Below are 16,452 nucleotides of genomic sequence, written 5' to 3' on the forward strand. Positions count from 1 at the left end.
GGCTAACCAATTCAAGTTTGAATTAAGCACTAAGATGCACTTTAAATACATTTTTGTAAGCACTCACAGGAGAACAAAGTATTAAAATTCTGCCATTTTGGAACGAGTGAGGCCAACCAGTAGCAGACCAGCATTTTAGTGTTCCCGGGGAGCCGGCCAATTGTAGACCAGCATCTTAGGGAGTCGTGACACCGACCAATAACAGACCAGCATTGTAGCGACGCAATCAGTGAGACTAGTATAGACATATGAGCGCCAATCACTCGCAGTCTCGCACGCTGACCACGTTTGAGGTATCGTAAGGCGGAAAAAACGGCGTAAAAAGGGGGCCGAAAACGGCGCGGTCTTTGTCGTAAGGTGAAAACAACGTAAGGCGGGGACGTCGTAAACCGGGGGTCCACTGCATGTAAACACCACAGTCATTTCTCAAGAATTTTTCTCGAGAATCCTAAATTGTCGTCCGATTCATTCGCCTGGTCAATCAAACAACCCAGTCTCAGTAGAATCTTTTTATTGTTTGTCATCATTACAAAGTTGTTGTTTTTTTTTCCTAGTGATTCTGGGAAGAAAAAAAATTCAACAGTAGTGTTCACCTGACCTAAGAGGTCAGAGGTTAAGGGGCGGGACCCGGTGCAAGAGGAAGGATAAATGACAACAATGTGCAACTTCAATACAGTGTTTCATTTTTTTTTCTTAGATCACGCCAAAGTCAAACCGATTTTATGAGTACAAATTATTGGTTGGCGGCCTCCTGTCAAAGGTCAAACGAGGTCGCGTTTTTTTCTAGCATCAAAAGACTTAAAATTCAGATAAAAGCAGGAAGCTCATTCATACCGCCATAATAAAAAGGGATTAAAAATGGAAAAGCACACAGCAGCCTCTGTGGTTCAGCAACCACGTGCGTTTAGTGTATGCGTGTAGTTTTTGCGTGTAGTGTGTGTGCGCGCACGTTTCGTGGCTCAGAGTGCAGAGTGAGTCTGCAGTTGGGGGGGGGGGGGGGGGGGGGGCAGCGAGCGTTCGGCTGTCAAAATCAATCATTCGGCGGAGGTGTCAGAAGACAGATCGACACAGGACTCCACGGTCGGGTTCACCTCTCGCTCAGAATAAGGCTCCGCCTCCTGTGCGTTGCCGGGTGAAGCTCCTCCCCCAATATCTAGAAAAGAAGTAAGCGCCGTCACGGTCCAGCCAGCGACTTGAGTTAGCTCATTCACCGCCGTTGAAATCCAATTCGGCCGGCGGACGGTTCTCCGACTTGAGCACAAATCCGCGCGGACCTACCCGAGGCAGTGCGCGTCATGTGTGTTTTGCTCCTTTGATGCCGGGAGATGCTGGAGAGTGGGCGGGGCCTGTCTTTGACAGCCTCCTCTTGAGAGGAAGACAACACCCCCTGTGTACACACACGCAGGTCACGTGACCGGAACAACAACGCATGCGTTCCCCGGCCCCGTTTTGAGCCAACGTTCGAAAAAGTGTCATGCAAAGCGCCCGAAGAACACACAACACGATGTCGATACTAACATTTCTACGTTTACAAGCTGCATGCAGTTAATAAACGTGTAACGTAAAGCCAGCTCATTATTTCTGTCCACTTTTGTCACCATCCTCACTCGCGTCCCATTCTGTAGCATCTGTGCCGTCCAATTTGTCACGTGATTGTAAAGGCCGTGATTTTGTCCTTTGAAATGTTTTGATAAAATGTTATTTTGCATCATTTGTCTATATATTCCAGGATTGTTTCCGGTTTTTGGCTAAAGAGGGGTCTGAAAATAATCAGTGAAGTATTAAAGTAAGGCAAAGCGTTAGATACTTCAGTACAAAAGTAAACGGTTACTTTGGTATTATTTTAGGTAGTGAGCAACAAAGTGATGGGTTACTTTAGGGGACGTAAGGGATGCGGTATCGGCCGTTTTTGGATGCTCCCTCGGCCAAAAACGATTCAAGAAGATAATTACGTACTGAGGACTAAAAACGCATCTTAGGGATTAAAGGAGTAAAGCAAGAGTAATGGCTTCTCGTTGAAGTTGAACAACGCCGATGAGCCGGTTAGCGTTCGATGGCGGCTCGAATATTTGTGAAAAATACTGTCGAGAAGTACCAGGGTTTGAACGCCCGGACTCTAAAAAGGCATAAATACGTCTTTGGGATTTAATAAAAGTAAAAGGCGATTTGCCGAAAAATGGATGGATTTGGACACCTCGTGTGTTTGTATGCATGGGGTGGGGGCGGGGGGCATTATTACCCTTCCCAGAGAGGAGATGGAGGGAGAGGAAGAGGAGGAGGAGGAATGCTGCAGGAGGCTCTGCTGGGAGGAGGACGAGGCCGAGTCTTTCATCAAGAAGACGCCGGCCGACGACGTGGTCATGTGATACACGTGCTCAAAGTTGGAGGGCGAGGAGATGAGGGTGTGACGAGAGGCGGACGAGGAGGGGGAGGGAAAGGGAGAGGGGGGGGCCACGTCACCGACCTGGAAGTCAGGGAAGGACAGGAGCAGCGGAGTAGGACAAGAGACCGGGAGTCAGTCCGAGGAACGGGGAGGAGAACATGCAGGCGGGGGGAAGGACGGGGACGACGACATGCGAGCGGGAGGACGACGACACGCGGGAGGGGAGAGGCGCTCACCTTGGGGAGGTCCATGAGGACTTGCATGCTGTCTCCTGGCCCCATGTGAGCCACGTGGTTGAAGTTGGTGGGATTGGAGATCATCCTGGACCTCAGCTCGGGATCTCGGAGCATCTCCCTGGATCGGGGGACATAACGCGTTGAGTCGCGTGGTGGGGGGAGCTGAGGGAAAAGGGGGCGTCACCGTCGCTGATGAAGTCTTTCTTCCTCGGGAACCTTAAAGAGGAACTTCCTCTTGCTGCGAGTGCGGACCATCAACTTCCGGCTGTGCTCCGACATCTCCGGGATGGTCAGGTCGCCCTCTGAGGACGGCGGGAAGGGGAGGGGGTTTCAAAAAGGGGCGCGGCCAACGAGGGGGGCGCCGCCTCCCGCTTTCTCTCACCCGATGAAGCGTTGCTGAAGTAAATGAGGCGGGGGGCTTCCGAGGTCAGCAAATTGAGGGTGCCTTCCACGTTCAGGGGGCGGATCTGAGAGGGGGCGAACGGGTTACCGGGGCGGTTTGGGGTTGCTAGGGAGCGGCGCCGGCGAGTCACCTTGCGCAAAGAGATGGTCTGCACCCATTCGGCCTTCTGGATATCGAAGACGTCCGCGCCGTACTCGCTGTAGACGGTCAGGTGGGATGAGTTGGAACCTACGGCAGCGCGCGGAGGGAGGCGGGCCCGTTTAGCGCTTTGCAAACAGGTCCAATCTGGCCCGTGGGCAAATGAACACATTAACTGTGATATTGCAGTCAAAGTTACACTTTTGATTAGCCTATCTATGAGCAACTATGTTCCGGTCCAGCCGCTCAGCTCAATGACTTTGAAAACCCCGATCCGGACCAAGGGAACCGGCAGAGATTCTGGACTCTCAGTTTTAGGGAACCGGCAGAGATTTTTAGGGCCAGTACAGACAACAATCAAATAAGGAAGGGTGGCAGGCCGGTTTCCCAGCAACTTTGAAAGGAACTTGAAAATGAGAATTAAAGCGAATTTGGACCCTGAAGGGGTCGGGGCCCGACTGCGGGGAGGATCCCGGATTTGAGATGAGAATTCGGCCGACGATTCGGGAGCGAAGGACGTACTGCATGCGAGCGGCGCGGCGGGCCACATCAGCTCCTGGGTCCGCGAGCGGCGCCCCTGTCCGTCCACGAAGACGCCCAGCTGGCTGAAGCACAGCAGCACCTCGTCGGCGCCCGCCTCCACGGCGTGCAGGGCGTCCAGCGGCTGCTGGGCCAGGAAGGCCAGCGACGGGTCGGCCGGGCTAACCAGGCTGACGGGCGAGGACTCGCCCTGGAGGGCCAGCAGCGCGAACCCCGACGGGTAGCCCACGCACAGGCGCTCGCGCACCATCCCCAACCACTGCACCGTCCCCGGGGCCTGCACCTCCCACAGGCGCCTGTGGTGAGGCTTGGCCCGGGAGATTTCAAAGCACAGGACCTGCGTGCGACACGAGCCGGCCGTCAGGCGCCGGAGGCCCGGGGGACGGGGGCCGCCCGGCTCGCCGCCGACCTGACGCTTGACGGCGGCCAGCAGGAAGGCGGGGCCGCCGGGCCGCAGCTGGCCGGCCGTCAGGGCCTGGCAGCCTTTGGTTTCGGCCAGCTTGACGTCAAAGGTGGCCTCGCTGCCGTCCAGCAGGCCCCAGGGGTGGAGGTGCACCGTGCGGTTCCGCCCGCACAGCAGCGCAAACATCTTCTCCTTGGGGATCAGCTCGATCTGGTAAACCTTCCTGCTGTCCGCCGCCCGCACGATCACTTGGGGACAAAGCGGACAAGTCTGGTCAGCGGACGCCCCGGCCGCTTTGGCCCGTCGCCAAACTCACCGTCTCGGATCACCTCCACCACGAAAAGTCCGTCCTCGGTTCCCAGGGCGATCCGCTCCCGGTCTGCGGACAGACGCGGACGACTTTGAGCGCTACCTCCGCTCGCCGGCTACACTTCCTCCTCTAACTGATCCCTCAAGTCAACGCGCCCGCATAGGAAATGCGTTTCCCAAACCCAAACAGATCACAAAGCAAACATAAAAACATACTGAAAGCGGATGTCATCGAATAAGCCCATCCATGCACTAAAATGTGCCTTCGTGGGGGCGTGGCCTAGTGAGTGATCTATAGTTCAGAGGCGTGCTAATAGTCAGAGAAGGGATTTGCTGTTGTTGCTCTTTGTCCGCTAGAGGGCGCACCGATGAGCACATAAACAACCAGATATTGGCCGCCATTTGATGTCTGACTTTGATACATTGGCAAAGTGCTTCTATACTATGTTTTCAGCCAAGTACACCCTTACCAGTGCAAATCATTTTTGGGTTAAAAAAAAACAAAAAAAACATGCCGTGCCAGTGTTTAAGATAGATTTTCCAACAGATGAACCAGAAATAAAACATGTTAGACAACAGACTTTTTGGAATTGGTGAGTAAAATACAACGAGAAATGTACTTCCAAAGTTGAATAAATCAGACATGGATGGCGAGCCACTCTTGCAGCAGCAGCAATTGGGGTGAATGCGGCCCCTGAACCAGGCCAGCCCTTACGTTGGCAATTTATCAAAGTTAAATAAAAAAAAATATACATATAGATCAAATGAATACTGCGGTGACGTACCAAGCACGGCTCCAGAGAGCGTGGTTTTGATGATGGGCAGCGAGGCGTCGTAGGCCTCGTGCAGAATGTGGACCTGCTGATTCTTCAGCGAGTTCTTGGCCACGATACTCTGCAGCCCCTCCAGGATGCGGACCCACTTGGTCTTCTCCGCCTCGCTCTCGGCCAGAACCAACAGAGACACGGAACACAGCAGCGAGCCCATCTGCGACGACGTCACCTGAACGCGAGGGCCGCAGCGCGTGTCACCCGCGGCCGAGACGGGAGGGGGGGCGTCGCCTTACCCTGAAAATGCACGGGATGTCCTTCCTGGAGGCGTGGATGACATCCGACGTCAACACCGAGCTGACTGAGAACTCCTCGTCCCTGCGGGGGGGGGGCGCGCCGACGCGTCGGTCACCTCGCCTCGCGCCACGTTTGTGTGCCTTTTATGCCTGCGCAGGTTTTACCTGAGATCCAGCACCAGACTGGCCACCACGCCGGGCTGCGTGGTTTTGCCCTCCGGAACGTCGTAGAGAAAAAGCTTGCAGTCCGAAACCACGGCGAAGGCTCGCTGCCAGCCTTTCTTCACGCCGCTGGGCTTCGGAATCTGAATGGGCGAGAAAGCTGCGACGTTTTCAAAGGGCTGACGCAAAATCGGAATTGAGCTTCCGCTGATTTCGGCTTAAAGGGGAAGTGTGGACGCAAATGCAGCTGCTAAGAGCTCAGGTAAAGCCTGATCACGGCCTACCCGCGATATGAGCTAGGTCGTGTGACGTTTGCAAGCTGTCACGTCTTGTTAGCCGGGTTCCGGGAGCCCGAGATACTGTGATGTCATTTTTAGTTGGCGGCGAGTGGCAAAATGGCCGCCCGAGACGGATACAGACAGGTCGATTTTAAGGCTTGATTAAAATTTCACAGATTAAATATGAAAAAAAAAAACTTGCATGGACAAGCCAGAGAGTCTTTAAATGAGTTTAACTTTGTTAGAAGATGGGAGGGGAACAAAAAGCTTAAGCAGTCAGTCCCTAGATTGCAGATTTTCACCAATTACAGCAACACCGACTATGGATGTGTCCACGATATTGGACATTTTTTTTTTTGTCTCTATCTCTGGACTCATTAGAGCTACCCTACTAGGTCCTAATGTCCTCACTAGAGGACATCTTGGCCTTTCCACTGATGTCTCTTGCGTTTGGGAGGGATGCAATTGGCTTTGCTGTCTTGCCCAGACAAAACGGACACAACAGTGGACAGACACCAATGAAAAAGCGACGGTACCCTGACGTAGCCTTTGTAGGCGGTGCCGATGCCTCTTTGGACGTCGATGCCCTGCGGTCTCTTGGCCTGCTCCGCCGGAATCGGGCACACCAGAGGGGCGTTTTCTTTGCAGGCCACGTGACAGATGAAGGAACAAACTGCAGAGGGCGAGACGAGGTCACGCTGACCGCGTGCCAATGAACGGGCGGGCGGGCGGGCTTACCTTCACAGGCGTATCCCTGCCGCATGAGCCCCACCATGAGAGACGTGCAGTGAGTGCACTGCGTGGGACTGGAGAAGGTCTTGATGCTGAGCTGGTGAGCTTTGGACTGCAAACGCATCACAATACTCGAGACAGCCGGCCTAGTGGACCTTTTTATCGGGAACACGGCGCCGTACCTTCAGCGAGCTCATTGATGGACTTTGGTAGCTGGGCGAGGGGCTCATTGGGTTTGAGAAGGACTTCAAATCCTGCAAACGGGCAAGGGCGGGCTGGTCTCCGTGTTCTTCAATGTCATTTTGAGCACTATCGTCCAAGCCTTACCTCATTCTCTGAGGCAGATGACACCGGCGTGCTTTGGGATCTCATGTTGGTGCCGTCCAGGTCGGGGTTCTGCAGGTCACACATATTGACTTAACATTTATTTATACGGTATATTTATGAAGTCGTATAGGACCAGCCATTTTGAAAGCAGCTTGAAAAAAATGAAAAGAAAAAAAAATAAGTACCTAGGAATGTTTGGACTCAAAAAAGATTATTCAGATCTTTTTTTTAAGATCTCAGAAGTAACTGGTTATCTACGTCGGACATCAATGTTTTGGGGAAGATTATTGCAAGTCTCTCTTACAGCGACACTTGCAAGTGTTATGTCACGTTTTGTGAATAATACTTTTACACTTTGAGAACTAAAACGTTTCTGTGGGTTGCGACCAGACAGATGGACGAAGAAACTCACTCTGAAGGTCAGGTCGGGCGCCAGTGGAGACGTGTTAAAGTATTCAAAGATGGAATCCTGAAAGTCCGGAAGGTTCAGCGCTGCACACAAAATCATTTCGTCAAAATAGGTCCCGCCTACGCTACAAGGCTAATGCTAGCATTTGGCGAGCGGGAGGGGTTAGAGGGCGTCCTCACATTTGTCAGCGCGTCCTCGGCCGTCCTCCTTTTCCTTCATCAGATTCTCAATCTGGGATGCCATCTCGGTACATTGTTCCTGAGAATCCTTCAGCTTACTGTAAGTGTGGAAAGACCAGAAAAAAAAAGGATGGAGTTGAGACAGCTTGCGTTCGCCTGCTTAGATCAAGCACAATGATGACGAGCGCGTGGAAAAAGGAGCTGTGACCTCTCCAGCGCCATGTTGGCAGCTTTGCTCTTGCGTAGTTCTTGGTGGAGCATCTGCTTGGCTCGGATCTCCGTATCCAGAGCCGACTGGAGCTCCAGACGGGCGGACATGTCCAACTTCTGACTGCGACGCACCTTCCACAAGGGGTCCTGCGGGATATAATGCAAGACGTCGGTACCGGGACCATTTCATTCATTCATAAGACGGCAAAAGCATTTCAATTGAACAAAAAAACTGTAAAAAAACAAAACAAAAAACACAACAATAATAATTCTTTTAATGTTCATAATATGATATATTATAAAATAAGAATATAAGAGCAGAGGACCAAAGCTCGGCTAAGAAGAAAAATGAAAATGAAAAAAAATAAACATAATAAACTAAAACAAAATATAAATACAAAAAAATACTTGAATTTTTACATGCGGGCATTCTTGGGATATTTTTCAACTGGCGCGATAAGCAAAGCAACGCTAAATATGATTGTCAGGTTTTGATTGAAGCTCAAAGTGTATTATTAACGTGTTGCAACCCAAATGTGTGTGTTTATTTTTTTATTTAATTTGGGAGTTGCGATGACTTTCTGCATTAGAGTATTTCAAATGGAGAATATTACGCATCAAAAGTAGCAGTGATATCTGTGCTCAGTCCCAGTAAGTACTCAAATGTAAATACTTGTCCTGGTATCAAGGAGGCGTGCATCACATACCAAAGTTTTGCTCCCCAGGTTGGAGTTGCGAAGTGTCTCCAACTCATCCGTCATCTTAGTGGCCAAAGCTTGGAGGTAACCGCGAGCGTCTTTCTCATCGCTCACCCTGAACACAGACATAAACAAGCGAGTTGAGAGGGCACCCCCTGGTGGTGGCCACCGGGTGTGTACTCACCACTGGATGATCTCTGCAATCTGAGCCTCCCAGTGGGCCACGCTCTCTTTCTTGGAGGACACGTCCTGGAGGTCGTCCTCCAGCTGCCGATTTTGAGCAGTCAGCTTGTCCACAAATGAGCACAACTGGCAGACGTATCGGAACATCCGTTAGAAATATGCACGAAGCTTAAGAATTTAGAGAACCTTCTGTGTGGACCAGGTGAGTTTCTGGTCCCAGATGTCTAAGAACGTCATGACAAACTTCACCTTGTCATTTTCAGTCATCAGTTTTCGGTTTTCCTCAAACAGGAGGTTCTTCTCTCGCTCGTGTTGCTCCTTCAGGACGCCAATGGCGTCGTCCATCTCCGTTTGTCTGCGCAAAACCATTCCCGGTCTATCAACGTCGTAAATCCACCGGTCTGCTTTCTGCAGGACGGAGACTCACCTGTCCCTCTTATCCTTGTCCAGCTTGTCCTTGAGCTGCTGGATCTCCTTGTTGGCGGCCATCTGCAAAGACTCTGAGTCACGCAGGTCTTTACGCAACTTCTTCAAATCCGACGAGTGCGCCGAGTCTCTCTTCAGCATCTCCTCCTCGTAGAACAGAACCTTCTTGTCCAATTCCGCCTTTAGGCGAGACAGCTCCTGCTGAGACTCTGCCCCCCCCGCCGCTGCTCCTCGTCCCTGTTGGGACAAAGCGGGACCTCCGTGAGCTTGCCAAGTCCTTCTGGCAGCTCTACTGGTCACCTCGTGACCTCTGACCTTGAACCGCTGGAGCTCTGCCTCCAGGTGCTGAGCGTAGACTTCGCTGTGCTCCTTCAGCTTCTTTTCCTTGGAGGCTTCTGCCGTCACTTCGTCCAGCTGAGCCTCCAGCTGAGAAACCGCAGCAGCGAGACGTTAAAGTGAGCTGCCCACTGCCCTTTAACGGCGCATGTCCTTCCTCACCTCCTTGCGGTTCTTCTCTGTTTTGCGGATGTCCTGTTGCATGACCTCCATCTCCTGAAGGAGGGTGTCTGTCTCTTCCTCCTTCTCCTGAAGCTGGCGAGAGATACGCTGCTTGGAGGAGCGCAGCTCGGCCATCTTTTCCGACAGCTCAGAGAACTCCTGCAGGGCGGAGCGTCTCTGGGAATGTGCTTCCTTCAGTTCCTTGGACTGCGTCCTGAGTCGTTCCAGGGCCTCCAGCATTTGCTGCACACGGAAGAACCACAAGTGTCTTTTAACAATATTGTCACTTACACCCCTGAGAAAGAATAAATCTGATTTGGATTGGACGCTGAAGTGGCCGCGCGACCGCTCACCTTGTGGACGTCATCCTTCTCCAACTTCAACGTCTTCACCTGCCTTTCCAGGTTCTTCAGCTTGGAGGCGGAGCTGTCATAGTCCTGCCGCAGAGTGACCGCCTCCTCCAGCTGATGCTCCAGCCTATCGGAGTCTGCAGAGTACACGGGGCGCGGTCACGCCGCGATGTCAAGCAGCAGACAACTGCGGCTTTTCTCACCGGCCAGCTTTTTCTTGAGACGCTCGATCTCCTCGTTCAGCTTCTTGATCTCTTTGTCTCGATTCAGCGTTCCTCCTGAAGGCGGAGCTTGCAAGGCTTGCGTCGACTCTACGCTCAAGCGGGCAAGGGAAGAGTTTGAGACGGGACAGGGACTGAAATTACCACTGTGCTTCTAGTACTAGAGGACTAGAGTTGCACGATCAATCGAATGATCAACAACTTATCGATTAGCAACTTAATTAGGCGTGTTCGATACCATTTTTTTTCAGAGTACTCAACTCTTGAATCGGAACACAGATACAAAGTACTGATTTCACCAATATTGTTGATATACATGATTGCCTCCGCCAAAAAAAAAACAAAAAACAGGCATTATATTTTCAAAAACTAGATATTCAAAGTTTTTTTTCCTTAACATTTCAAGAATAGCAAATTTCATAGTCTTCTAATTTGTCATTTCTACTCATTTGCGCAGTTTTAGAGCGATGCCAACCACTTAATACTCTCGGATCACCTTGCAGTCTCCGGTTAAGTTCCTGCTTCTCCTGCTCCAGACTCCGGATCCTCTTTTCGAAGGCCTCCACGTCACGGCCGGCGCCAGCCTCCTGCCCGGCGCTGCGCGCACGATCCGAGAAGCTGCTGTCGGTCGTGTAGGTGAAGCCCACGAAGGGTAAGTGCTGCCCGGTGAAGCCGCTGTGAGACATGGGCGGGCTGATGTCCTGCGGAAGCCACGCCGGCGTTAGCGGGAAATCATTCGGGAGAAAGGAACGGGGTGTCGTCGGCCCTCACTGGGTTCTTCAGGACGTCGTCGTCCACGTCGAAGTTGGACGTGTCGGTAGGCGAGGACACGTCGGGAATGTAGGGCGCCTCCATTGAGCGGATGTTGTCCCAGTCGATGCCGGCGAAGAACGGGTGCGCCTTGAAGTCCGCGATCCCGTTGGAGCCGAGACGACGCTCCCGCGAGCACAGTAGCCGTTGGATCAGGTCCTTGGCCGCGTCCGACACGTCGCTCACTTGCTCGGAAAATTGAAAACGGTCCTGCCGGAGAGACCAGGCCAGGCGAGACGTTATTTTATTTATTGTGTGCATATTGTGTGTGTGTGTGTGTGTGTGTATGTGTATATATATATATATATATATATATATATATATATATATATATTCATATAAAAAAAACAGCAAGTGGAAGACACAAAATAGAGGACGGCGGCACCCGCTGAGGGAGAGCACTTCGTATTTAGAAATGAGGACACAAGGAAGAAATGAGGACAAGAGCCCTGAGGAACATCAAGAACAAAACCTGAAAGGTGTAATCCAATTACTTTTTGGGCTGAGGGTGAGCTATCAGAAATGTCATCTCATTGATCCAAAGATGCTCAGTTGTTTTATATTACACTGTGTAGTGATGTCACTATATAATATTACTAATAATAATTGCACAGTATTGTTTTGTCCCTCCAAAAATGTGGATATAGGTTCTGTGTTGCTTTGGAAATTCTTCCCTTCTCAAAAGATTAATAATAATTTGAATCGAAGAGAACATTGAATGCGAGAGGACGCGTGCGCACCGCTGACCTCGTGGTTCATGATCTTGCCGTAAGTTTCCACCAGAGACTCGGCGTAGAACGGCGTCTCGCCGTAAAGCATCTCGTACACGCACACGCCCAGAGACCACCAGTCGCACTCGGGACCGTAGCGGCCCATCCCGTCCTCCATGGCCTGCAGAATCTCGGGAGAAATGTAGTCCGGGGTGCCCACCGCCACTGACGACTGCACCTGCGCGCCAGACGGCGTGCGCGCTCACACCTCATTCGACACCGCAGCTATTTGTGCTTGTGTGTTACCGTGCCATCCTCCAACATGCGCAGACAAGATCCAAAGTCAGCCAAACGAATGTGGCCATTCACATCCAGCAGGACATTGTCAGGTTTAATGTCTCTGAAAGAAGAAAACATTGGATTGTTACATCATGTCCAAGTTTGGGACTCTCCAACTTGCTGGAACCATTCATTGAATTCTCCATTATGATTATTGCGGGACTATACGATTTATCATAAACTCCTGCAGCTCCGAAATTGCCCATATAGTCTTCACTATGATGGCCAGACCCATAGGATTTATATATTTATTTATAAACAATGCCAATCTCATTTCAATAAAATACAGATGACAGATTAATTCCAAGATTCATTTAAAAAAATAACAAATAAATAAAAAAATCACGTATGAATGGATTTCAATGTGTCAACGATATGAAGATTTTCACAAGCCAGGCCAAGTACCAACAGAAAGGTAAAAAGGTCAAACCATCAGCAAAAATCTTGTCCATTTGGCCAATGATTTTTGGCCGATGTTTGAATGACCATAATTGTGCAGCGTTGGATGAATGATGCGAGGTTACCTGTGGATGTAGCGCTGCTGGTGGATGGAGTGCACGGCCAGCACCATCTCGGCCACGTAGAACTTGGCCATGTCCTCTGGCAGCCTGTCCTCAAACTTACTGAGCAGCGTTAGCAAGTCTCCGCCCACGTAGTAATCCATCACCAGGTACTGCGCAAGTGGACGTGGCCAACATGGAATTCAATGACTATTTCGACTTTGGATTTGTACACAAATAAGCGCGGTTCTATTTAAGCCATTCGCTGCCTGCTGGGTAAAACGAATATTGCGCGCAACGGCAGCGAATGAGAAGTTTTGAGAGGGAGAGTAGAGGATGAGTACTAACAAGGTAGTTGTCATCCTGGAAGGCAAAGTGCAGAGTGGTGATCCACTGGCTGTCTCCTCTCACCAGCACATCCCGTTCCTCGCGGAAACACGCCGTCTGCGCGCGCGCGCGCGCGCCATTGACACGTCAGGCGTCCGGAAATGAGGAAGCGTAGGTCACGTGACCACTTTACCTCTGCCCGCTTAAGCATCTCCCACTTGTTGAGGATCTTCATGGCGTAAACCCTCTCCGTTTGCTTCATCTTCACCACGGCGACCTGACCGCAAAACAAAGACAAGTCTCAAATTAAAAACATCAAATTAAAAACGCTTTGGAATTTCAGCCCATCAGCTCATCCATGGACATTTTGAAATGACACTTATTAGCCAATCGGATGTGTTTTTCAAACGGTAAACCGAAGACACACACACACACACACACAAACACATACATACGTATACATATATATACGGTAAGTGCCTGGGATTGAACGTCTGGACTCTTTGAGAAGAAAAAAAAAAAAAAACTAAAACAAAAAAAATTAAATTGAATCGAATGAGCTATCGCTCTTAAGCGGCCTGGTTTTGGGGGAACCGCGTCCCGTCATTTGCTCCGCCCAAAACATTCCAGCAGGCGTCTACCCGCGACGCATCACACCCTCGCTTCAACTTGAGGGTGCGTTCGTGTCCCGAGGCGTCGCAAAGGTGCGGCGGCGGCAGCGGCGCGCCCGGCCAAAGGTATGCGCATCAAGCACATACACCGGCGTCATTGGGCCGGTTCCGCGGAAAAGCTCACCGGCGCTCATCTTTCGGGCTTTGTTTGTTTGTTTGCGGAATGTCGGGCCCATCCCGCGGGGAACGCCGACAATACTGACGGCCCTAACCCGAGACGGGAAGCCGCCAGCTGCAAACAGGAAATGCGCTGGAAAAACTCAGGAAGCGGCCGCGCACGCCCGCGGGAACGCGCACCAGCAAAAAGATCGCAAACAGGAAGCGTTACCTCGCCGAAAGCGCCGCGTCCGATCACCTTCAACATCTCAAAGTCGTCTCGGTGCAGTCGCAGGTCCTTGACGGCCGACGTGAAGGGTTTTACTGCGCACACGCAAATAATCATTCATTGGTGACGTTTTGAATAGGTCGTACTCATCAATCTTGCAGGTCAGATCATACAGAGCAAGGAAGCACTGGAGGTGTTGGAATTATTCCTTATCAGCTCTTTTCACATGCTTCTCTACAGATTTGGAAACAAAAACAGGAAATGGGATTGAATGTCTGTAAAAACGTATACATGTGTCTTTGGTATTGGATGTGTTCATCCAAAAGATCTAATTATTTATCAATCATTTGGCAACGTAGCCAAGTTCTGCCCAAAACCTTTTCCTAAATTCAGCATCACTACTGTAAATCTCCAATTTTTGATTGATTAGCTTTGTATTTTTTTTTCCAAAATAAGAGTTCCAAATATTTGCTTTGACTTTGGAAGAACTGTGATTAATGTTTTAGTTTTGTTTTTCTCCATCGCCAAAACTGATTAGTAGCAGTGGAAGAGGCTCGTAACCAATATTTGGAGAAGGAGCATGTTTATTGGCCAACTCTAGGACTAGGATTTTTGTTATTTTTGAAATAAATTTTACATTAAACTAAGAGTTCAGGGAGTTCATCAGCATGTTTTAAAATGTTAAATAAAAACACATTCACATAGTGAAAGCTCTAATTCAACTTTTCTTAAGTTTTTTTCCAAAAATAATACATTTTCAACTATTTGCCTTTACTTTGGAAAAACTATGATTAATGTTTTTGCTAGATAGTGCAGATACCGATAAGTACTTTGAAAAACTATTTTGCTCGAGATATACCAATGCGATACCAAATAGCAGTAGTCAATCATGCTAATAAGAGATATTTTTCAACTGTTGTAAGTCACGTTATCCAAAGTGCCGAACCAGAAATGTTAAAATTTCATTTATCTTTTACTTGAAACAAAAGGTGCAGAGTGTTTCCAGGATCAGCAATTCTAAGAAAGTTAACTGAAAATATTACATACTTCACCGAAATTAACGCTGTTTTTATAAGCCATAAAGGTTATAGGCCAAATAAACATCTGTGCCGATAATCGGGTCTATAACTAATCGTGTGATTATGAAAAAAAAATAGTTAATGAGAAGGACAGACTGGATCAGAAGTCAATCTTTTGTAATGTGACTTTGTTATTGATGCGCTGGAAAGGGATCAATAGAAGAAAGGGGATTTGGTTCCGAGCATCAAAGACGTTCTTGCAGGAGCCCGTCAAGGTTCGAAAGAAGCTGGCTCGTCAGCCGGCCGCGCCCCAGATGACGCAGAACCCCCAGTAGCTGGTGAGTTTGGGTTGGGTTGGGTTGGGTTCGGTTCTTACCCCAGTCGAGGAAGTCCGTGACGTGCTTCTCCCTCTTGAGCGGACAGTTGGAGCACTCGCTGGTCACGCAGAGGAGGAGGTCGAGCAGGGTCTCGACGCTCAGGCAGCCCGGCATTGTGCGGTCCAGAAGCATCTCCTCGAGACGCTGCAGGCGAGCCGGGGCCGCCTGTTTCGCCGACATGCTAGCTCTCAGACGGTTCTGGCCCTGCCTGGCCTGGCCTGGCTCAAAGGCTAAAAGGTTCGCTGCTAAGCTCCGCTAGCTCGCTAGCTCCCACCGAACATCCCCGAACGAGCGGCCCGTTTGCTCGCTCGCTTGCCTGCCTGTCCGTGTAAATGCGAGTGTCCGGTCCGTTCGGTCCGTTCGGTCCGCCCGGTTCGTCGTGTGTGGTGCCGACAGACGTCAGGTTTTGCTCCACATCGGCTTTAATCCCGAGCCAAATGTCCGCTTTTCCTCCCGTCGTCACGTTCGCCTCCGCCGCCGCTCCATGCTCACAACCGGCGAGCTATCAGCCCGGGACCCCGTCCGGTACCACCGGCACCCACCGAGCGACCGACTGGCGTTGATGTGGCGGGCGAGCAGCCCAACCGGGAACGATTACGGAGCGATTTTCGGATCTTCCCAACGGGAAGACGGCGACGGCAGAATCCAGGTCGCCTCCCTCGCAGCAAGTTGGCAGCACTCGCTACCTTTTCCGCTACGTCCCACTTTCACAACGAAAGCTTGTACATGGGGAAATCAGACGGCTCTATCGGGAAACGTCTGCTAATTCCATGGCGTCCTTGAAATGTGTCACGTCATGCGGTTTAAATAAATTGTGTGGATCTGTCGCTAGGATCTGCGTCGACACACGTGGACGCTCTTGTTTTGAAAAAGAAGCAAAACCCCCGGAAGCTGTTCTCCTTGTGTGCGGCTGCCGAGCGATGGGACTGGATCACAGGCCCCGCCTTCCCTGCCGGAAACGCCATGGAGACGTGACGTCACGTCGTCAGCCCTTGGGAGCCAGGAGGAGAGTGGGACGTGACATCATCACAGCCAGGAGGAGACTGGAGCTGATGTCACGAGGGTGACGTCACCAGAACGGACGCCTTACAACAAACAGCGTTGGACAACAATCACAAAGGCCCCGCTCGCAATGCATGCTGGGATGGCGGGAGGGAAGCAAGGCGAAAAGGCAGAAGGAAAGCAGGACGAGACTCGAGAAGGGGACTTGTGGCGAAAGGACG

The 16,452-nt window shown here is 50.7% G+C and overlaps 1 protein-coding gene across 3 annotated transcripts; it reads right to left on the reverse strand.

The window, feature by feature from the left end:
- Positions 1 to 494: 494 nt before the first annotated feature.
- cdc42bpb (CDC42 binding protein kinase beta (DMPK-like)) lies at positions 495 to 15,912 on the reverse strand. 3 transcript variants are annotated; one of them, XM_088403683.1, is made up of 37 exons: positions 15,229 to 15,911; positions 13,837 to 13,928; positions 13,031 to 13,114; positions 12,859 to 12,954; positions 12,535 to 12,683; positions 11,978 to 12,071; positions 11,709 to 11,909; positions 10,923 to 11,171; positions 10,648 to 10,852; positions 10,134 to 10,241; positions 9,934 to 10,067; positions 9,581 to 9,823; positions 9,398 to 9,508; positions 9,084 to 9,319; positions 8,906 to 9,011; positions 8,658 to 8,782; positions 8,483 to 8,588; positions 7,774 to 7,922; positions 7,566 to 7,663; positions 7,390 to 7,469; positions 6,978 to 7,046; positions 6,833 to 6,904; positions 6,657 to 6,762; positions 6,455 to 6,591; positions 5,644 to 5,783; positions 5,479 to 5,560; positions 5,198 to 5,414; positions 4,420 to 4,482; positions 4,110 to 4,351; positions 3,683 to 4,037; positions 3,153 to 3,250; positions 3,002 to 3,086; positions 2,804 to 2,921; positions 2,620 to 2,737; positions 2,240 to 2,464; positions 1,279 to 1,387; positions 495 to 1,153 (listed from the first exon to the last, which is right to left on the reverse strand). In XM_088403683.1, exons 1-37 carry the CDS (start codon positions 15,407 to 15,409, stop codon positions 1,035 to 1,037), a joined length of 5,202 nt encoding a protein of 1,733 aa, XP_088259809.1. In that variant the 5' UTR covers positions 15,410 to 15,911; the 3' UTR covers positions 495 to 1,034. The 3 variants fall into 3 exon arrangements, with proteins under 3 accessions (XP_088259809.1, XP_088259808.1, XP_088259810.1); XM_088403682.1 differs by having other exon boundaries at positions 9,084 to 9,508; positions 15,229 to 15,912; XM_088403684.1 differs by lacking the exon at positions 2,240 to 2,464.
- Positions 15,913 to 16,452: the final 540 nt, after the last annotated feature.

Source organism: Hippichthys cyanospilos, chromosome 20, assembly GCF_059441005.1.
Source record: "Hippichthys cyanospilos isolate Australia breed blue-spotted pipefish chromosome 20, RoL_Hcya_1.0, whole genome shotgun sequence".
Classification (NCBI taxonomy): domain Eukaryota; kingdom Metazoa; phylum Chordata; class Actinopteri; order Syngnathiformes; family Syngnathidae; genus Hippichthys; species Hippichthys cyanospilos.